Source organism: Lampetra fluviatilis, chromosome 56, assembly GCF_964198595.1.
Source record: "Lampetra fluviatilis chromosome 56, kcLamFluv1.1, whole genome shotgun sequence".
Taxonomy (NCBI): domain Eukaryota; kingdom Metazoa; phylum Chordata; class Hyperoartia; order Petromyzontiformes; family Petromyzontidae; genus Lampetra; species Lampetra fluviatilis.
In genome coordinates, this window is record NC_136330.1 from 2,945,388 (window position 1) to 2,968,582 (window position 23,195).

The window sequence follows — 23,195 nt, forward strand, 5'->3', positions numbered from 1 at the left end:
AGGCCGTTCAAGCCGGCTGCTTTCACTGTCCGTCCTTCGCCTTCAGCTGTTCGATCCCTTCTCCCTCTCCATCTTATTCCTTCTCTGCTTCTCTTCTCCCTCGTTCCTTCGCTCGCTGTTCCTTCCTTCATTCCCTCTTCTCGTGCGCTATGTGTTCGAACCGCTACTTATTTAGTCTTCAACTCTCCGATTGTCCGCCGGGTTCTTTCCCCCGTCATCCTGAATGGCATCTCACGGTCGAAATACTCCGCGGCGAGACTAAAAAAAACTCCTCTTCCATCCTCCATCCTCCTCCATCATCATCCTCCTCCCTCCTCCCTCCATCCTCCCTCCATCATCCTCCTCCTCTATCCTCCTCCTCCATCCCCCTCCTCCATCCTCCTCCATCCTCCTCCATCCTCCTCCATCCTCCATCCCCCTCCTCCATCCTCCTCCATCCTCCTCCATCCTCCATCCCCCTCCTCCATCCCCCTCCTCCATCCCCCTCCTCCATCCTCCTCCATCCTCCATCCCCTCCTCCATCCCCCTCCTCCATCCTCCTCCATCCTCCTCCATCCTCCTCCCTAGATCAAGGACCAAGGGGACCGCTGCTGCCAGGCGACGTCTCTCTGCGGTGGTCCCCCCGCACCCCCCCCCACCCCCCCAACCCCATCACCGTCTGAAACGCGGCCACCACCGGAGCCGCAGATTTTGTATCAGCAATCGATCTCCACTGGGCTTTTGAAGAGACACTTAAAAGGCCCACCTCTTTCTTCTGAAAGGCCCACCTCTTCTGAAAGGCTCACCTCTTTCTTAAAGGCCTGCCTCTTTCTTAAAGGCCCACCTCTTCCCTTAAAGGCCCACCTCTTTCTTAAAGGTCCAACTCTTCTTAAAGGCCCAACTCTTCTTAAAGGCCCACCACTTTCTTCTGAAAGGCTCATCTCTTTCTTAAAGGCCTACCTCTTTCTTAAAGGCCCACCTCTTAAAGGCCCACCTCTTTCTTTAAGGCCCAACTCTTCTTAAAGGCCCAACTCTTCTTAAAGGCCCAACTCTTCTTAAAGGCCCAACTCTTCTTAAAGGCCCAACTCTTCTTAAAGGCCCAACTCTTCTTAAAGGCCCAACTCTTAAAGGCTCACCTTTTTCTTAAAGGCCCAACTCTTTCTTAAAGGCCCACCTCTTAAAGGCCCACCTCTTTCGCCTGACATTCGAGCAACTCTGAGCTTGGCTCCACGTCTTAGTTCGTGGTAATTGATGTCCGTGAACTATCGTGCACTACAAATTGCATAATTATTATTAGCGAGACCCTTACAAGTTAACCGCAATATTCCTTCGAATTACCATAAAAATCTTTATTTTTTGCACACAGACCAAAGGGACTGATTTATATGATGACACAAGCATTTTCTTATCGACATCATATCACGATGATGCCACCATCAACTTAATTTCGGGGCATTTCGTAATTGTTTCGAGATCGTTTACCAGAGATTACACATGTTCATCACAGCGCACCCAAGCCCCACCACATTTCGCCATCGAAGACAAACAAACGCAGGCTATAGAGCAGCGATGCTTAACCTTCACTGCAAGCGTTGTGCCCCTTTGATTCTTAATCGTTAAAAACAAATAGGAACGGATAATGATACACTGTAAATGTGACGTTAATAGCTTCACGAAGTCAAAGAGTTTCGCCATCATTGTCAAAGCACGTGGCCTGGAATCTTGTCCATGTGGTCTCCAGAGCCGAAGGCAGCGCATCTCTCGTGGTATTGTTGCAAATTCTCAGAAGTGTTCACATTTTTTTCTTTTTGAACACCCGTATAGGTTTGATGAAACAAAGTAAGTTGTACATATTTTTTCTACCTACGTGACTTTACCGAAAGAACCAAAGGGTATGGATTCATGCAGTCACGAAGCTTCAAATCAAACGTAAGTTGTAACTTACGTGACCATGCTTTATTTGTGTTGTCGATTATTTACCGTCTAAAATAAAAAAAATCTGGCCACGTCTCGCACCCCCAGAAAGGGCATCTCGCACCCCCAGGCGGTGGTGTAATGCACCCTTAATCTTAATCTAAGTTGTCTTGTGGTTGTTGTTGTTGTTGTTTGACTTGCATCCCACTGGAATTTTTGCACACAGTGTTGGTGTATGGTGCTTTTTCTGCAATATGTTGCTGTCTTTTCTTGGATTTTCTGTTTGCACATAGTCACTTTAAGATGTTTTCTTGTTCATGTTTTTGTTTTTTTGTTTGTTGCGGTTGCACCCGATTCAAGAGCCGAATGGCTCACAGGGCTATACCTAATAAAATGAAACTTGAAAAACTTGAACCCCCAGAGCGAGCGTGCAAGCCGCGCGTCAAGAGCCACTGCTACAAAGTAAAACGCAACCCGCGCGTATGAAACCGGAAGGTTTGCGGATTCACATTCCTGGTTGGGAATCGACTCGGCCCATCATTTCTGCGGGGGTTGCTAAAGTGAGTACCGCTTTGCGGGAAAGACAACAATGGTGAGCCCCATGGATAGACTCACCCCCGCCATATGAAAGAGGAATTTCCACAAGGATTCATACTCTTAGTTCTTTCGGTAAAGTCGCGTAAAAAAAATGAAATTCAAATTAATAAAAATAAAACAATAAAATCACGAAGTTTCAGATTTTATTCTTTTATTTTTATTAATTTTAATTTCATTTTTTTTTTTACCTACGTGACTTTACCGAGAGAACTAAGAGTAAGAATTTCTACCCCTAAGCTCAGGGGCTCTGTACAAACTGGACATGGGCACCAGCTCAACGCTCACATGAACAGGAAATCACTTTTGACTTGAATTCACGGGTGTGCATTATGATTACGTTGCTATCCAAAACTGATTTCAATTGAAGCTCACGAGTTCAAAGTCCCGTGATGACAAATCAAGGCTATGTGACCAAAATGAAAGAACATCGTTGAGAGAACGAGCGACGGAGAGTGGAAGAGCGATAACTGAATGACTCTCCCCCTGACCCCTGACCCCCTCCATGTTGCATTCTTTGTCATTGTGACGCACGCACACAGCCGCGCTCTTCTTCGCAAAGCCCATGCGCTCACGCACCTACATCACGATGATTGACCCCTTTCAAATCAAGTACGGAAAGTGGATGGGGTCAATCTTCTTCATCCCGGCAGTCTTTGGAGACCTCTTCTGGGCAGCCGCCACTCTCACCGCGCTTGGTAAGATACATTGTGTGCGGTGGGGGTGGTGGGTTTGAATATCCACATTTACGAATCATGGGTACACATCAACAATAACACTGGTCAACACACTTTTTCTGGCATAAGGTATTTCAACGGTTTTAAGGTAATTTTGGGGTGCTGATTCCAAATCTGGCATCGGTTTTTGTCTATCACATCAGGTTTTTGAGTTGTCAAATATTGCATTTTCAATAAAAACAGCAAATTTGTGCTCATATACGAATAGCTAAACAGACATCCATACAATAATAAGATAAGATACAATATACAATAATAATGAAACAAACGTTTAATGAGCACAAAGTTGTGAGGGTGACTGCATATCAATGTGAGTGAATGCACATTACCATGTAAGAATTGAATTGTGAAGATAAGAAAAATATGTACAAAAAGGTCATTCACAATAGTGATGTTACATCTGTTTTAACGACATCTTCTTTGACGATCTCCGATGTACAGCTTGTAGAATGTCTCTCATCAAGGACCAGCAGTAATCTGCCATCATGTTTCAGTCCCATCGGCCTTGGTAACGTTCTTCCATAACTTTAATGTCTTGATGAAAGCGTTCACTTAGCTCTTCGCTCACGTGATCCATGTTCTCTGAAAACTGGGCCACGTGACTATGTAAGTAGTGAACCTTGATGCTCATTCCACATCCAAGTGCTTGGAAACTCAAGAGCAGCTCCTCCACAATCTCTCGATAGTTGTCCGCTTTCCTGTTCCCAAGGAAATTCCGCACCACATCAGAGAATGCATTCCAAGCTCTAGCCTCTGCCGCAGTCATTGTTGTAACAAAGTGTGGATCCCTGATGAGTGTTCTTATCTGAGGGCCATCAAATATTACCGTTGTTACAGGTCATACCGGGACATCTGTGAATAAAAGCTTCATAGCTCATCGAATTAATCTTCTTGGTTCTTTCGGTTAAGTCACGTAGAAGGGAAATAATAAAATTAAAAAGAATTAAACATAATAATTTCCCTTCTACGTGACTTTACCGAAAGAACCAAGAAGATGAATCCCTGCAGTCACGAAAGCTTTAAATCGAAATCTCATCGAATTCGTCCAGCATATATTCTGATTATTTACAGAGCTCGCTGTTGGGATTTTACAGGGTTGGCCTAATTTTTTTAATTAAACACACGAGGGGTGGGGGAAATGGATAACACATGGGGATGGATAACATATGGGAGGGGAGGAGCTGCAGGTGTTGGCCAGGAGAAGAGGCTCTCGCAGTGGAGGTGTGTGTCCTGGAGGCGGCACGGTGCCCCAAGGGTCTTGTTTTATTATTTTAAATCGCAGCCGCTGAGTGTGCAGGAGGCACATGCCCAGAGGTGGAGTGGGGAAGTATTCCCGATTTTTAGATGACTCTTTTTAAAAAAAAATAAAGCCAGGGTTGATGCTAAAGTTTGGCCGATCCTCAAATTTATTTTATTGATCCGCAAATGTGACCTGACAGGACGTGATGTCAATTCCACGGTATCACTTCCACAACTTCTCACCCAAGAGGGCCGTCGCGTGATTTCACCGTTTCTCACATTGTTTACGATGTAAAGAATTCTGAACTTGAAATGATCGTTTGACTGTTAAAATTATTACATTTAGTGCATGAACAGCAAACGTCACTAACATTTAATTAACGTAAATAAATGACACAAAAATCTGAAATCAAATTGTAAATGTTGCCCAAAATCCAGAAATCCACAAAAATATATTTATTGGATTAATTTGAAACATCGGAAAAATGAGGATTATCTGAAGAAACACATTTCAGATTTATCAGAAAATCGGACGTGAAGCCACCTCATTTCCCACCACATTTGGCATCACGTATCATCACCTATTTTATTATTGAGCATCATGACGTTTTACATGAGCACATCATGCAAACTTTCAGAGACAAAAAAAGATCCGATGTCATTGCGAGAGAAAAACAAAAATCAGCAGAATTCAAAATCCAAAGCTAATCTCAAGGACGTATGCAGTATGGACACCATTTATACTGTTAGGAACCCACTGGTTCCACCAGCCCACAGGGGATTATTGTGTCCGTCCGTCGTGCAGGGAGGGGCTGGGTGGGGAGGGAGGGGCTGGGTGGGGAGGGAGGGGCTGGGTGGGGAGGGGAGGGGAGGGTGGGGAGGGCCTGGGTGGGGAGGGAGGGTGGGGAGGGCCTGGGTGGGGAGGGAGGGTGGGGAGGGGGAGGGAGGGTGGGGAGGGGCTGGGTGGGTGGGGTGGGGCTGGGTGGGGAGGGGCTGGTCACCCCGTGGTGCCCTTATCAAACTCACGTTTAACCTACTCACGCCGGCTTGTGCGCGCCCTCACAGTCGGGCATATTTGCGGAATACACCACGCCGCCGTTGACCCTGCAGGCCATTGACCGAGCAACCCAACGTTCCTACACCAGCTCCCTCCGCAGGAGGAATGTGTTCAATGAATACTAACGGTCACGTGTGCTTGGTTTGCATTTTTCCAGGCTCAACGATCAGCGTCATTCTGGACATCGACAGGATAGTCGCCGTGATTATTTCAGCCTTCGTTGCCATCTTCTACACGCTGCTCGGAGGCCTCTATTCCGTGGCTTACACTGACATCATCCAACTGGGCTTCATCGCCATTGGCTTGGTGAGCTCATTACGGCCAATGTCAGGAGGAGACAGCTGAGATGCCTTGGCTCCAATGTGCAGTGGTGCTTCAAAAAACATGTCAACACTTCTGAGGTTTTGCAACAATGCCACGTGCGCCGGAGACCACCTGGAGAAGATTCCAGGCACGTGTTGACAATGATGGCGAACCAGTGGGAGACTCTTTGACTTTTTGAAGCTACTAACATGGTTATCATGTCACAGTGTATCATTAGCCGTTTCTTTGGCCATTAAAAACAATAGTCCCATATAAGTGTTGACATGGTTTTATTTAAGCACCCTGTATGAGGAGACAGACATTTTGTGAGCTATCAAGTAATTTTTGTTTCAGGACAGCGCTCAAACGTTGTAAATAACTTGTCGTTTTTTTTTTGTTTGCACATTCCCATCCTGCAATGCCCTGTAAGCAGTGACGGATGAAGCTAGTGTGGGGCCTGTTGCATATGTTATAAAGGGCCCCAAACTAAATAAATAAACACATATTAAAACATACATTTTTTTCTTTGCATGGTAAAATAATTGTACTTTTTCATTTGCTATACAGCCAGATAATACGACAAATCGCTAAACCTTAAACACCCGGTCGTTCGTAAAATTCGAAGGCGGTATAGTACTATAGTAATAGAGCAAGTGCAGAATCGCTGCACCGGAATTGATAGCTTGAAAGCATTTAGTGCGGGGCCCTTGAAAGTGCGGGGCACGAAGCTACATGTGTGGCTACTGCATGTGTAGGTGCTGCATGTGTAACTACACGTGCAGCTGCTACTACACGTGTAGCTGCTACTACACGTGTAGCTGCTACTGCTACTACACGTGTAGCTGCTACTGCTACTACACGTGTAGCTGCTACTACACGTGTAGCTGCTACTGCTACTACACGTGTAGCTGCTACTACACGTGTAGCTGCTACTACACGTGTAGCTGCTACTACACGTGTAACTGCTACTGCTACTACACGCGTAGCTGCTACTACACGCGTAGCTGCTACTACACGTGTAACTGCTACTGCTACTACACGTGTAGCTGCTACTACACGTGTAGCTGCTACTACACGTGTAGCTGCTACTACACGTGTAGCTGCTACTGCTACTACACGCGTAGCTGCTGCTACTACACGCGTAGCTGCAGCAGCTACTACACGCGTAGCTGCTGCTGCTGCTACTACACGCGTAGCTGCTGCTGCTGCTGCTACTACACGCGTAGCTGCTGCTGCTACTGGGATAATCCGGCACTGGCTGTCAGCTGCCATCCCTATAAAAGAGCTGCTCAGCCCAGTGGAGCCGTAGGGGCCGTCCACTTAGCAGGTAGGCAAACATCTGTCAAAACTTGACCCCTACCCCCCTCCCTGTACGCTCGCGTATTTTTTACACTCCCCCCCACCCCCGAATCCCATAGAACGGCCGATATTTAATCCACGCAGAAACGACCAAGGATTAATAATATTAACGTGTTTAAGCAAACAGATAGTCCACCGCCGGACTATCTAACTCATTTGAAGGCCAATGTCGACAAATTATTATCGAGGCTTCACCCCCCCCCCCGTTTCCTATGTGCACATTGTCAGTAGACCCCCCCCCCCATACGTAAGCTCCGCATTTGGGTTAACCCCCCCTCCCCCCTCCATGCGTACGCACTCAATGGATGGATGGCCCCTTAGCGGGTGAAATAAAATACGAGTGAGAATTATTTTATTATGTTTTATTTGTATTACTTTATTATTTCCCTTCTACGTGACTTTACCGAAAGAACCAAGAAGATTAAATACGAGTCTCGATTTGTACGTAATGGGTTCGCGTGCCCCCCCCCTCCCTCCTCCACAGCCACAGAAGTGAATGGCAGGGCGGCTCAGTGGTAGTAACAATACTCGTGGCACGTAGAAGGGAAATGATAAAATAATAAAAATAAAACATTAAATAATTCTCACGACGTTTCGGCCACAACGCAAGCAGCCGTCCTCAGGTGAAGACCAGGTCTGTCGGGGAGACAGCGTCTGAATTCAGACGCTGTCTCCCCGAGACTTTACCGAAAGAAATAAGAAGATGAATCCCTGCAGTCACGAAAGCTTTACATCGAAATTTAATACTCGTGGCCTTAGCAAGAAGAGCTCGAGTTCGATTCGCATGTCGAGTGCCTTTCTGCGTGGAGTGTGACAGTATCGCCCCCTACTGCGATTAATACAAACACGTGGCAGTGTCTCGATTTAAAGCTTTCGTGACTGCAGGGATTCATCTTCTCGGTTCTTTCGGTAAAGTCACGTAGAAGGGAAGTAATAAAATAATAAAAAATAAAACATAATAAAATACAATTCTCACGACGTTTCGGCCACAACGCAAGCAGCCGTCCTCACGTGACTTTACTGAAAGAACCAAGAAGAAGAGATGGCCACGTTTCTCTTCGTGCCCAGAACCGAGGCTGCCGTGGCCGAGTGGTGTTTGACCATCGCTGTGCCCAGCAGCCGTCTGGAACTCACTCCCACCGCACACACACGCAGCGTCCAAGCACCATCCACCTTCAAACCCCTTGAGCAAGCAGTTCAAGGGCCGTCGCCTGTTCAGGCCGATGTTAAAGGAACTTTCAGCCTTGGGTCCGCGCCGCCCGCGTTCTTGATCGATCAATTGTGTCCGACTTGCGAATCATGCTGGGTCTCTTGTTGTAACAGCTCTCTATATATAACCTTGTTGTAACAGCTCTCTCGCTGGTTCAGCATTTACACTGCCGGATTATTTTTGTGTTGCGATCGAAACGTCGTGATATTTTATTATTTTTGTTTTATTTTATTTTTCTACCCACGTGACTTTACCGAAAGAACCAAAGAGTATGGATTCCTGCAGTCACGAAAGCTTCAAATCAAGAATGCTGTGCCATTATACGTTTGTATTGATTACGAATTGATTGTTAAGCGGCGAATAGCAACTGCTTCCATTCGTCACGATGAGCGCACAATGTACCGGGTGTCTCAGAATGACAGAAAGGCAAAGGAGGACACGGGTGGTAAATGGGAAGTGTCGAGCATGGGAAGGAGAAAAGGGAAGCGATGAATGGGGTCCAGAGGTTACAGGGGGGAGAATGAGAAAGATTTGATGATGAGATGCTTGACAGCAGACAGGGCAAGGGGTGAACCAGGCAAAGTCCCGAAGGATACATCGAATGGCCACAAATGGTGGAGCAACGGATCCTGGGACATTGGTTTTCATAGCTGCAACTTCCAATTCATATCCATACTGGAAGACGATCGCGATTCAAATGCGGCCCGGTAGATGGTAGCACAACATCACGTCGTCGGGTGCGGCTGACACACGCACTCGCTTTGCGTTTCGAGAGAGAGAAAAAAGTTGCACGTGGCCGCGATGGATTGAACGCACACAACGTGATGTGTGACTCATCTCTTCACCCTTGTGGCCAGAGAGTTAACACATTCCTGCGGAGGGAGCTGGTAGGAACGTTGGGTTGCTCGGTCAATGGCCAGGGTCAACGGCGGCGTGGTGTATTCCGCAAATATGCCCGACTGTGAGGGCGGGCACAAGCCGGCGTGAGTAGGTTAAACGTTGAGTTTTATAAGGGCACCACGGGGTGACCAGCCCCTCCCCACCCAGCCCCAACCTTTCCCACCCCCCACCCAGCCCCTCCCCACCCAGCCCCTTCTCACCCTCCCCACCCAGCCCCAACCTTTCCCACCCCCCACCCAGCCCCTCCCCACCCTCCCCTCCCTGCACGATGGACGGACGGACACAATAATCCCCAGACGTTCCTACCAGTATCATTATTTAGGGTCGTAATGTTTACAATGCGAAGGGATGTAGCGACCACGACTGGCTACTCGAGTGTATAACAAATACGTTATGTTTTCGAAAACAATTGTGCTTTATCTATCTCTACATTCAAAACGTGTGCGTAGAATAGAATACAGCCGCAGCAGTTATTGTTACCTAGCAAACCCCAAGGTGTCTCCAACTCGTTTTCAAGAGGGCCCTGTCGAGTTTTCACAGTTATACGGGGCGACAATAGCAACTGTTTCCCAACTCAAGTGATTTGTGAATCTTTTTTTACGCGTAATTTCGACCGTGGCGCCGACGTGCACACACACACTCACTCTTCTTCGAATGTCAGAGGACCTCATCACGTTCAACTTTAAAACAGACGACACTTTTCTACTTTTCAGTCATCACACCCCCGGGGAGTATAAACTGAGGGCCGCCTGCCCAGAACTCGTTAGGGCGCCACGGTGGCTATGAGATGTTAACTACCTCACCTGGTCTACATGAGGTCGTGGGTTCAATCCCGACCCTGAAGCCTGCTGTCTATTTGTAGTCTGCTTATTCTCCCCGTGGTCGCGTGGATTTTTCTCCGGGTCCTTCGGTTTTTCCCTCCACATTTAGAATCAACATGCAATTAGAGTAATTGTCTGATGTAAATTTCCACACCATGATAAGCCACATCGTTGGGGCTATCATTTGTGGCCGGGTCGCTTCTAAAAAATAAGAGCTACATAGCTCAGTGGGCCTTGCCTGTTGAAATAAAAACATATTTATAGTCGTGAATAATTTGTGATCCTCTCTCGCAGGTGGTGTGCGTGCCTTTCTCCATGATGAACCAGGCGGTGACCAACATTGGCAACACCTTCACGCAGCCCCTCTACCAGGAGCCGTGGGTGGGCACCCTGAACCCCAGGGATATCACGCGCTGGCTTGACAACATGGTCTACATGGTGAGGGTCGGCGTGAGCCGTGAGGAGGAGTGTCTGCCTGGGTGTTCCCAATCAACGTGGAACCTGGGGCCAACTCTTCCAACCACATGCCAACATTAGCCCAACAAGAAGATTTCGGTCCCTGTGGGCCTGTCACCTCGCAGGGTCCAGCGGAGGGTTTTGTGGGCCCTCTATGCAGCCTCTAACGTAGGTTTAGGCTTTATAGGTTAGAATTACATTTAGATTTAAAGCTTTCGTGACTGCAGGGATTCATATTCTTGGTTCTTTCGGTAAAGTCACGTAGAAGGGAAATAATAAAATAATAAATGTATTACTTTATTATTTCCCTTCTACGTGACTTTACCGAAAGAACCAAGAATATAGGTTAGAATTAGTAAAATATAAATTACTCTAAGATTTTAGTGGACAATAACATCAAGGATTTTTATTTTATTTCAAAAGCAACCTATGAACTATGTTAGCCAAGTCTCCAAAGTGCAATAAATCGATAGGCCAAGAGTACAGTACTGAAGATAACACATTTTTGCCGAAATTGACATGAAGCAATTATTACAAATATTTTTCTTACCTGTTCTTCTTTCTCCCTCTGCCCAACGCTCACCGACTTTCTACCACGTGGCTGCTCAAATGTGCTCAGAGTCGCGTAGGTAGACGGGGATCGTGTTTGAAGATTTCCCTGTCCTAAATCGATCCATGGTGGCCTTACGCGGACGTCGTGAACGCGTGTCACGCGTGTCGCAAATCGGGACCGTCGTAAACTGGGCGCAAACGTTTCCCAAACTTTAAATCAACATTTTTTGTGACTTAAAAAAAAACATCAAAACAATATTTAATTAAATATTGTTTCCATATTTAATTAAATATTGTTTCAGTAATGTCCTCTTCGTCGTGTCTCCTGTCCAACCTCGACACGGCTCTTTTCCCAATATTCTGCACAGGCCATCGGCTTCTGGTGGTTGGCATTGCCAAACAATTTCAACCGAGAAGATCAATTCTGGCTTAGCAATCATTGCAAGGATTTGATAAACCATTTCGGGTCTTAATTGATTGTGTTCATGCTTACGGTGACTTTCAGACCGCATTCCATTCTCTTCCTCTCCCCCCTCCTCTTTTCCGAACATAGATGGACTCGTCCGTCTGACCAACTGCCAAAATCGCTGTCCTTGGTGCTGACGTTAAGAAAAAACCGCCACTTCTTTCAAATTTTCTTGCTGTGTTTTTCACACCTGATGAGAGCCTAGTCTCCATTGGTGTTGGACCAGATGACGCCAAAAGGCGTACAACTCAAAGACAGCGCACTATCAGAGTATGTTTGTTTGCATTTTGACTGCTTGTGTTGTGGTCATTGCAAACATGATGCCTTGTATAAAGGTGTCAGTTTTTGTACCAGTTGAAAGGGTAAAAAACCTATTACTACGTTGTGTGTTTTTGTTGTTGCATGCAGATCCTCGGGGGCATCCCGTGGCAGGTGTATTTCCAGCGCGTACTCGCAGCGGGCTCTGTGGCCCAAGCCCAGTACATCTCCTTCGTCTCGGCATTCACCACCCTGCTGCTAGCCGTGCCACCGCTCCTCATTGGTGCAGTAGCCGTCAGCACTGGTAACCCCCCGCCCCCTCAAAGACATCACAACAACGACATCTACACAAACACCATGGCAGTGTGCGGCGACTGATGATTTGACACCAGTGTTCTATCATTGGAAGGCCCCGCAGGGCCACTGGCAGGCCACTTGTGGCCTTTAGTGCGGCCCCGTGACGTGCGGCCTCCGGCGATGCAGAAAAGTGAAAGCATCCCATCATCATCATCATCGTGCTGCTGATAAACCCCCAATGGTTTCAAATGTGTGGCGACCCCTCAACATTGATGATGTCTTATCGGCGAAAGTGCAACCCTCCCCGCCTCCCCTCTGATAAATTAGTGAACACGGATTTACATTCACATCAAAGGGTTGGTAGAACGTGAGCAAGGAGACCTAATGTGGCTCGTGACTGGCTGCTGTTGGTTTGTTTTCTCTCCGCCTGATGAAGACCGCTTGTGTTGCGATCGAAACGTCGTGGGTTTTTTGCTTTTATTATTTGCCATTCATTTTAAATTTAATTTTACTATATTTTTTTATTGTGGGTTTTTTGCTTTTAATATTTTCAATTTATTATTTTTATTTATTTCCATTTTTTGTTATTTTTCTATTTACGTGACTTTACCAAAAGAACCAAGAATATTTCGATTTAAAGCTTTTGTGACTGCAGGGATTCGTCTTCTTGGTTCTTTCGGTAAAGTCACGTAGGCATAAAATAAAATAAATCACGACGAAAGCTTTCCCACCTGATGACGGACGCTTGTGTTGCGCCCGAAACGTTGTGAATAATAATAATAATAATAAAACATAAAACATAATATTATTTTATTATCTCCCTTCTACGTGACTTTACCGAAAGAACCAAGAACATGAACCAAGAATATTGTTGTTTTTGTTGTTGTTCCCCCCCGAGACTGGAATATGACCACCTACGGGTTGCCAACACCTCACGAGCGGGGAGAGAACGGCATGATCCTACCCATCGTGCTGCAGCACATCTGCCCGTACTTCATCTCCATCCTGGGCATGGGCGCCCTGGCGGCAGCCGTGATGTCTTCCGCCGACTCGGCGCTTCTCTCGGCCAGTTCGCTCTTCACCAGAAACATCTACGCGAAGCTCATCCGTCCCAAGGTGATTCGATGCCACCTCTTGTGCATTATTTTTCTTCTTGCTTCTTTCGGTAAAGTCACGTAGAATAGAAATAATAAAATATATATTTTTTCCATTCTACGTGACTTTACTTCTTCTTGGTTCTTTCGGTAAAGTCGCGTAGAATGGAAATAATAAAATAAATGTTTATTCTTTTTTTTATTTTCTTATTTCCATTCTACGTGACTTTACCGAAAGAACCAAGAATATGAATCCCTGCAGTCACGAAAGCTTTAAATCGAAACTCTTGTGCATTGGCAATACGTTCACGAGCTAAATGGGCAATGTCCGAGGCCTGCCGGCCACGATGTACAGGGCTTTCGGGAAAGGGTCTGTGTAACGTTGCTTCTTCCTCCGTTGAAGGAGCGCAGACTACGGCGGTTTACCGTTCATGCGATTCATTGGAAGGGACATTGTTGATTTGAATCCCAAGGCAATAACGATAATGATGATGAAGGGCTAACTGGCGTGAGAGCCTTGTTGACGCCCTACCATCGCGCACAATATATGCATAGTTGGGGGTGTTGTGTTCTCAATCTTGGGATTGATTCCAAAACATCCAATGGGGCAGTGATAAGAAATTTGGGGTGTGACAAGAAATATATTTTACTGGTAGGAACCCACTGGTTCCACCAGCCCACAGGGGATTATTGTGTCCGTCCGTCGTGCAGGGAGGGGCTGGGTGGGGAGAGTGGGGAGGGGCTGGGTGGGGAGGGGCTGGGTGGGGAGAGTGGGGAGGGGCTGGGTGGGGAGGGGCTGGGTGGGGAGGGTGGAGAGGGGCTGGGTGGGGGTGGGAGGGGTGGGGCTGGGTGGGGAGGGGCTGCTCACCCCGTGGTGCCCTTATAAAACTCAACGTTTAACCTACTCACGCCGGCTTATGCCCGCCCTCACAGTCGGGCATATTTGTGGAATACACCACGCCGCTGTTGACCCTGGACATTGACCGAGCAACCCAACGTTCCTACCAGCTCCCTCCGCAGGAATGTGTTTAATCTTTCCACTCCCATTAGCCCAGATAATCGAGAGTTGACTCATTCAATGTTTGTATTTTCTTTTTTAATCAACTCGTGACCTATTTGCTGGATTGATCATCTTTCTTCTTCCCCTCTTTTTTTCGTGTATTCTCTCTTTCCTCTGCTTCCCTTTCCTGCCTTACACCACGAAGGATCTTCTTTAGATACTGTAGTTCCGTCTGTTTCTAACACGGTAACAGTCTGTATCCTTTTGTCTATTTAATAATCAGAATAATACATTTCACTCATTAGGCGCCTTTCACAATGTCACCATAATAATGGTTGTCTTTTAATAACAATTTGGACGTCATTTATGATAATATAATCGAACATAACATAATTAATTAAAATGAATTAAACTTCATGCATCACTCCCTGCCACCCTTTGTGGGCGCACATTGATGACATCACACCGCCTATTTAAGGCCCAAGGCTGGAGGACATTTTCACAATTCTGTCAACCGCCTGATGATGCCTATTGTAACCACTATTGCACGTACCCACTGTTAAACGTGCGTGCATGGCTCTCCAACGTGCTGGTCCGCTGAAGCGGTAATACATCATCTCATGTTTGTTCATGCGAGACCTTCGATTAATCCATTATGACTCGTGATTGTTCCGTTTGCTTTGTCAACAACGTGAAAAAAAAACGCCCGTAACGAAAGTGAACATCCCGTGTGCGTGCGCCACCGACGGCAGGCTTCCGACCGGGAGACGTTGTGGGTGCTGAGGATTTCGATTTTGGCCATCGGCAGCATGGCGATGATTCTGGCAATCAAGACCGTGTCCACCTACAGCCTGTGGCTGCTGTGCGGAGACATGGCGTACGTCATCGTCTTCCCACAGTTCTGCCTCGTCCTTTTCTTCCAAGCCAGCAACAGCTACGGCCTCGTCGTAGGCTTCGTCCTGGGCCTCTTTGTGAGACTCACAGGCGGCGAGGCTCTGCTCGGTCTTCCCGCGCTCTTCCACTACCCAGGCTACTACGAGGAGGGTGGCCTGGACTACCAGATGTTCCCCATGAAAACGCTTTCCATGTTGGTCTCTTTGCTGAGCAACATCGGCGTCTGTTACCTCACGCGCCACCTCTTCCTCTCCAAGAAGCTGCCGGCGCGGTTCGATTTTTTCAACGAGTTCGGCGGACGGGGCAAGGACCCGGCGGACGGGCCGGCGGCCTCCCGCGTCCCCCGTGGAACCGTCGAGCTGGCCGTAATCTCGGACGAAGCGGTCGACCTCAAACACGAGAACGGCAGGGAGGGCAAGCCCGTGGATGCTCTGCCTCAGTCCCAGTAACTCGTCCGGTGCGCATTTACGGATCGCAAGGATTAGAATCTAGAAGGTAAGGGGGCGGTAAATCCAATTTTGCTACCCCGGTTTACCCCAGGATACGTTCCTGAATACTAGAACGTACATCGGGCCGTACTTAAATCGAAGAAAAGAGAGATGATGGATTGTAACATGGTACAAAACCCTCCGGGTACTACTACTAGAGATGGGATGGTGGAGCCTAACGTGGTACAGTACCTCGACAGAAGATGCTCAGTAAACAATTGCGCATCCATACTGCACAACTATGAAAAGTAAGTGAAAATTATTGATATATTACAATATATCACCTCGTTCAATTAAAATAATTGTATTATTATTAGTTATTTAGCATATAAAAAATAGTTTACACTTATACAAAAAGTCGCCATGGGGGGAGGGGGGATATGTTAATTGAGTACACTTGGAAGAGACGATAGCCAATCAGGGACGCTCTCGTTTGGGCGCCATTTTGGCTCATGCAACGAAAAAATGCGTGGCTCGACGGTGAAGTTCGTAATTCTCGAGTACGTCGTGACGAGGTACACGGTGAGTAGAACGGGATTGGGTATCAGTAAGTCGAGGACGTTGTCGCCAAAAGTACGTGAAGCGGGAGGGCGTAAACCGGGGTATTACAGGTAGAAACAACAGGTTCCACACTGCCCACCAGGGATTATTTGTCTGTCTGTCGTGCATAACCACGCCCTCGATTTGTATTTTATAGAGCGCTTCGGGCGGGCTCAGCACCACGTGATGCGCCGCGTGACACGGATCGCACGAATGCGACGTCCAACCAAGTTCCTACCTGCCCACTCCGAAGGAACGTGTTGGTGTACAGTAGAACCCCCTCTCAACGACGGTAATTGGTTCCATGATACCGGTCGTCAAAGTGATCTGGTTGTTAAACGAGTATATAGGAAATACACGTTGAAGGCTTGATTCGTTCCGATAGCTTCGAAAGCTACTCCTTTTTACCCGAAAAAACGTACTTTATAATATTGAAACAATGGGTATTCACACGTAAAGATGCTAACAACATTATAAACACAATATTAAAATAAATGTGGTTCATCAATTCAATAAATTGATATTTACTGTACCTACAAAAGATTGTCTTTAACAGTGGAATGGTCGGTAAGCGAACACATTGGGCTCTATGCAGGCACTACACTACTTTATACTACACTATACACTACACTATTATACACTATACACTACTATATACTACACTATACACTACACTACTATACACTACACTACACACTACTATACACTGCACTACTATACCCTACTATATACACTACACGAATATACACTAGACTATACACTACACTACTATACACTAGACTATACACTAGACTATACACTACACTACTATACTCTACACTACACACTACTATACACTGCACTACTATATACACTACACGACTATACACTACACTATACACTACACTACACATTGGTCTCTATGGAGGCCCGTCGCGAAGCGATCAGTCGTGAACAGGGGTGGTCGTTAAGAGGGGTTCTACAGCATAAGTTTGGACGGATCTAGAGTTAACCCAAGTCTCACTTGGTCGAGCAGATTCTGGATGAAATCTACCTCATGTCTGGGAGGTGCAAACCAGGGCACAAGGTAATCTGTGTAGCCACTCCCTCTCAGACACACCCACTTTGACATCGACCACGCCCGCTTTGGCATTGGTCACGCCCACTTTCACATTGACCACGCCCACTTTTACATTGACCACGCCCACCGTTACATTGACCACGCCCACTTTGCCATTGACCACGTCCACATTGACCACGCCCGCTTTCACATTGACCACGCCCACTTTGATATTGACCACGCCCAGATTGACCACGCCCACTTTCACATTGACCACGCCTGCTTTGCCATTGACCACGCCCGCTTTGCCATTAACCACGCCCCCCTATTACATTGACCACGTCCACTTTCACATTGACCACGTCCACTTTCACATTGACCACGCCCACTTTCACATTGCCCACGCCCACTTTCACATTGACCACGCCCACTTTCACATTGACCCCGCCCATTTTGCCATTGACCACGCCAACTTTGATATTGACTACGCCCGCTTTCACGTTGACCACGCCCACTCGGCCACTAACCCCGCTCGCCCGTGGCTTGTTTAAATGAAAGCTGGATGTGTGCAAATAAAAATGTAGCTTAAGCACCGATAATAGTGGCAATGTCCATACACTATAGTTTGAATAAGTTAATTTTTAATACATGTTTCAAGACAGAAAAAAACGGTTGAAATTTTTACACAACGCATGAAATACCTTTCTTTAAACTATACTGGCAGCAATGTACCGTTTGAAGAACTTTAATTTCTTAAATATCTGAATGTACAATAAACATGTGATTACCGAACATTTGATTACGTTGTTTTTATACAGTTCCTTTCAGATTCGAAATGGATAGCGGCGGTGGGGGGGGGGAAGGGGGCGGGGCAGTCATACAGGGACTCCTCGACTTACGAACACTCGACTTACGAAATTTCAGAGATACGAAAAAACCTGTCCGTCCGTATGTCCAGTTGCCTGTTCAGACCGAGAGTCGTAAGTTCAACCGCCGCGCAATAGATGGCGGTGGTGGCATCTACATCTACAGAACGTGAAGAACCAGTGGCGTCTACATCTGCAGAACGTGAAGAACCAGTGGCGTCTACATCTGCAGAACGTGAAGAACCAGTGGCATCTACATCTGCAGAACGTGAAGAACCAGTGGCATCTACATCTGCAGAACGTGAAGAACCAGTGGCATCTACATCTGCAGAACGTGAAGAACCAGTGGCATCTACATCTGCAGAACGTGAAGAACCAGTGGCATCTACATCTGCAGAACGTGAAGAACCAGTGGCATCTACATCTGCAGAACGTGAAGAACCAGTGGCATCTACATCTGCAGAACGTGAAGAACCAGTGGCATCTACATCTGCAGAACGTGAAGAACCAGTGGCATCTACAGAACATGAAGAACCAGTGGCATCTACAGAACGTGAAGAACCAGTGGCGTCTACATCTGCAAAACGTGAAGAACCAGTGGCATCTACATCTGCAGAACGTGAAGAACCAGTGGCATCTACAGAACATGAAGAACCAGTGGCATCTACAGAACATGAAGAACCAGTGGCATCTACATCTGCAGAACATGAAGAACCAGTGGCATCTACATCTGCAGAACGTGAAGAACCAGTGGCATCTACATCTGCAGAACGTGAAGAACCAGTGGCATCTACATCTGCAGAACGTGAAGAACCAGTGGCATCTACATCTGCAGAACGTGAAGAACCAGTGGTATCTACATCTACAGAACGTGAAGACCCAGTGGCATCTACATCTGCAGAACGTGAAGAACCAGTGGCATCTACATGGACAGGAGATTATACAACTTTTAAAGCCATGCTCCGTGTTTGGTGTACACGCCGTACAACATTTTAACACGTAGGAGGCTTTCGTGACCAATGTCATCCACAAGAGGTTTTTTGTGTTAGATCGCGTGAAGATAAATGTGTCGTTAAACCCGCCACCACCCGACACAGCCAATCAGTAAGGTTTGTCACGTGAACAGAACATGGCTGTCGCCCGATGAAGCTAGTCGTAATTACTGGCGAAACGTCGTACTCAGATTGTAAATGTTGTGGCTTGGCTCTCCAACACACCAGCGGTGTGCTGTACGAGTGACGTTGAACTTACGAACAAATCGACTTACGAACACACCTCTGGAACTAAACTCATTCATAAGTAGAGGAGCCCCTGTACAGGAGTCAGCCTCGATTTAAAGCTTTCGTGACTGCAGGGATTCATCTTCTTGGTTCTTTTGGTAAAGTCACGTAGAAGGAAAATAAAAAAAATAATAAAAAAATATACAAATAAAACATAATAAAATAATTCTCACGACGTTTCGGCCACAACGCAAGCAGCCGTCTTCAGGTGGAGAACAGGTCTGTCGAGACTCTGCCTTCTCGACAGACCTGTTCTCCACCTGAAGACGGCTGTTTGCGTTGTGGCCTAAACGTCGTGAGAATTATTTTATTGTTTTATTTTTATATTTTATATTATTTTATTATTTTCCTTCTACGTGACTTTACCGAAAGAACCAAGAAGAGGAGTCAGCCTGTCTGGGAACCAAGTGCACGTTGGGACACAGGTGGCATGGTAACAGCACCGTTTTGACAGTAGCAGCTCATCCGAACCCATCCAACGTGGGGCCAAATGTGCATTTAATCGACTTGGCTTCAGCTACGGTAAGCACGGAGTCGCTCTGAACATCAAACAAAAACCCGAGGATGGGAAATTCTCAAAACTGGAATCTTATGAACGCGCGCGGTACCACGAGCGTGTGTGGTAAACACACGGATCAGTGTCACGGATCGGGGTCACGGATCGAGGTGTCACGGATCGGGGTCACGGATCAGTGTCACGGATCGGGGTGTCACAGATCGGGGTCACGGATCAGTGTCACGGATCGGGGTCACGGATCGAGGTGTCACGGATCGAGGTGTCACGGATCAGAGTGTCACGGATCAGTGTCACGGATCAGTGTCACAGATAGGAGTGTCACGGATCAGTGTCACGGATCGAGATGTCACGGATCAGGGTCACAGATCGGGGTGTCACCGCGACCCAAACCGTTGACGCCCCCACTACTTTCTCTCTTCGACCAAAGCTCACAGCGGCTACTGCTGCTGCTGCGTCGACATGAGACAATCTTGAAGACCTATACTGGCAGTCTCCCCCCATCATCATCTCCCAATGCCCCTGTCTTGGAAACCAGCCCTCCCTGTCCACCGTCCCACACACACCTATTACTGGAAATCCGTAGCAAAGCTGCTTTACGGCTCATGGGATTCCTCCAGTATGAATAAATATTCTGATTCTGATGTTCCTACGTTCCTCGACGAGTGCTAAGGATCCAGGTGGTGAACTTTCACTGACCGGTCACCCACGATGACCGCTCACCGCAGCGTTCGCTACGTAACATCGCAAGTTCAACCTTGTCACTTTAGCCACGATTGAAATAAGATAGTTATTACACAACTTAAAAAAGGTACACTTATCAACCGTTACGACCAATACTGTGCACAGTGTTCAATGTAGCTCCCAAGGTATTTTACGGCTGCACCGCGTTTCACGCCGCATGCTGGAGCGAAACGTCGGGCACGCCGCGCAGAAAGCAACACGCGCAACGACCCGGAAAACCGCATCGGAGAACTCCGCAGCGGCAGCAGCAGCAGCAGCAAAACCACGAAAAACTCACGCGGTCAAATTATATTCACGTCCCGAACAATTCAACAAAACGTCGCGACGAACCCAACAGACATCTGTTTTCATCTAGCGTTGTTGAGGAGCGGTGGTGCAGCGGTTAGCACATTGCGCTACGAAGCCGGCGGCCCGAGTTCCGATTTCTGCGCACGGGCAACCCCAGTGACGATTACCTGAACCGGTCCCGGGCCTCCCCTAGGTACCTGGTGCGGTGTGTAAACATTGTCGCTGGGGAGACAAAGGCGGCCGGGCGTGGTGCTTTGCACCAATCCCCTCGTGTGCTGTTCCGGCCTTTATAGGTGCTTGCTAACAGCACTTGCCCCGGCAGTAGTAGCACAAGTAGCTACGTATGCTACGGACCCCGCACTTTCAAGGGCCCCGCGCTAAATGCTTTCAAGCTATCAATTCCGGTTCAGCGATTCCGCACTTGCTCTATTACTATAGTACTATACCGCCTTCAACTTTTACGAACGACTGGGTGTTTAAGGTTAGCGATTTGTCGTATTATCTGGCTGTATAGCAAGTGAAAAAATACAATTACTTTACTGTGCAAGTAAAAATTTTGTCTTTTAATATTTACGTGTCGTTTTAATTTTGGGCCCCTTTATAACATCATGCAACAGGCCCCGCACTAGCGTCATCCGGCACTGGCCATCACGGCGCCATCAAGGACTCTCTTATGTACGTGTGTACGTTGAACTTCTTTCGCATCGTACGTAGCCAGCCATGCTAATGGGAGGTGAGTGTGAAGGACAACAAACTGGGTCTCTGTGAGTCTATGGGTCTCTGTGTAAGTCTATGGGTCTCTGTGTGAGTCTATGGGTCTCTGTGTGAGTCTATGGGTTTCTGTGTGAGTCTATGGGTCTTTGTGTGAGTCTATGAGTCTCTGTGTGAGTCTGTGGGTCTCTGTGTGAGTCTATGGGTCTCTGTGTGAGTCTATGGGTCTCTGTGTGAGTGTCTATGGGTTTCTGTGTGAGTCTATGGGTCTCTGTGCAAGTCTATGGGTCTCTGTGTGAGTCAGTGGGTCTCTGTGCGAGTCTGTGTGTATATTTAACTTCTTTCGCACCGTACGTAGCCCGCCGTGCTCATCGGAGGTGTGGCTTTCGTGAAAGCGTATTCCAGTAGAACACACTTAACGCACTGGCCCGCAAGATAAACACGCGCCTGCTAACCGCCTGTGTCTAATGGGGGATGTTGAAGCAGCTGCATCGTTTCGCCCGCGGTGCTGCGATGAGATTACTTGAGATTGATTCGTCTGCTATACGTGTACACGTGACGATAAGCCATTTTCGCCGAGGCTATCATTTGTGGCCAGGTCGCTTCTGAGAAAGAGCTACACAGCTGAGTGGACTTTAGCTGGTAAAATAAGTGTTTAGTTTTTATTTGTAGAGATTTTTTGTGATTTGTTTTACCTTTCCCATAGTTTTGCAACTCCTATCGCGTTTTTGTGTTGTTCTGATCCGCCCCGACTGGACATCTGTGAAAAAGCGCTTTATAGCTCTTCGGATTTCTCCAGTATGAACAAACATTCCGATTCCGAAGTTTCTAAACCCTGCATACAAGGTAAAGGTGCAGCCCTGCAACGGCTTGCTGGGGGAAGGTCCTCCCAACTCTATAGCTCTGTAGAAAGTGGGAGCTTGGCCTACTCTTCCACGCCGGCCAGACGTGGTGGCAGCAGCCGCACTTTACCGCCACCATATCCGCAACCTGTCGTCGGGGTGACCGTGGCGTACACGTTTAGATTATTAATCACCGATTGTTCATGCTATCCTCGACGGCCGAAGGGCTGGCGACAACGAATTTATCCATGCGGCGATTATTATTATACATTTTTTTCTCCAGATTATCCGCAAAATGTTCACGGGTAAGGAGGAGATCATCGGCGAATTCACCACGGGAAAAAACAGGAGCCCTGCATTTGTAGAATTTTGCAACAACAACAAAAAAATCTCCCGAAATCCGTGAAGCCGATATCCTGCAATTATTCCAGCATCTGCAAGGCCGCACCTCCGATTAGCGATTAGCGCGGTCGGTTGGCGACGAACGGTGCGGAAGGTCAACATACGTACAAACTAACCCCTCTCAACCTTCATTGTGCCATATCTGCAGCCAAACAAGTGAACCCGTGCACTCCGGTAGCCTTACCAGCAGGGTTCAGTGTTTTACCACCGTTATGGCCACTTATACTGAGGCAGTTGCTTTCCCCATTTCTATTCAGTGTTCTCAGACTCAAGACTTTCTTTCTAAACTCAAAACAATTTTTTTTTCTACTTCACCAGGTTAAGGCCCCCACTGAGTTGTGTAGCCGCTTT

The 23,195-nt window shown here is 47.2% G+C and overlaps 1 protein-coding gene across 13 annotated transcripts in view; it reads left to right on the forward strand.

The window, feature by feature from the left end:
• Positions 1–17,982, forward strand: part of LOC144950078 (high-affinity choline transporter 1-like) — a 140,885-nt gene extending 122,903 nt beyond the window's left edge. For 11 of the 13 annotated variants that reach the window (XM_078880091.1, XM_078880097.1, XM_078880095.1 and 8 more), the window contains 6 exons: positions 3,030–3,185; positions 5,678–5,826; positions 10,408–10,551; positions 11,996–12,149; positions 13,041–13,258; positions 14,989–17,982. In XM_078880091.1, coding sequence (XP_078736217.1) covers positions 3,030–3,185; positions 5,678–5,826; positions 10,408–10,551; positions 11,996–12,149; positions 13,041–13,258; positions 14,989–15,579 — 1,412 coding nt within the window. In that variant the 3' untranslated portion in view covers positions 15,580–17,982. The remainder of the gene's footprint in view (positions 1–3,029; positions 3,186–5,677; positions 5,827–10,407; positions 10,552–11,995; positions 12,150–13,040; positions 13,259–14,988) is intronic. The other 2 variants (XR_013640344.1, XM_078880098.1) reach the window with 2 other exon arrangements.
• The last annotated feature ends 5,213 nt before the right edge of the window (positions 17,983–23,195 follow it).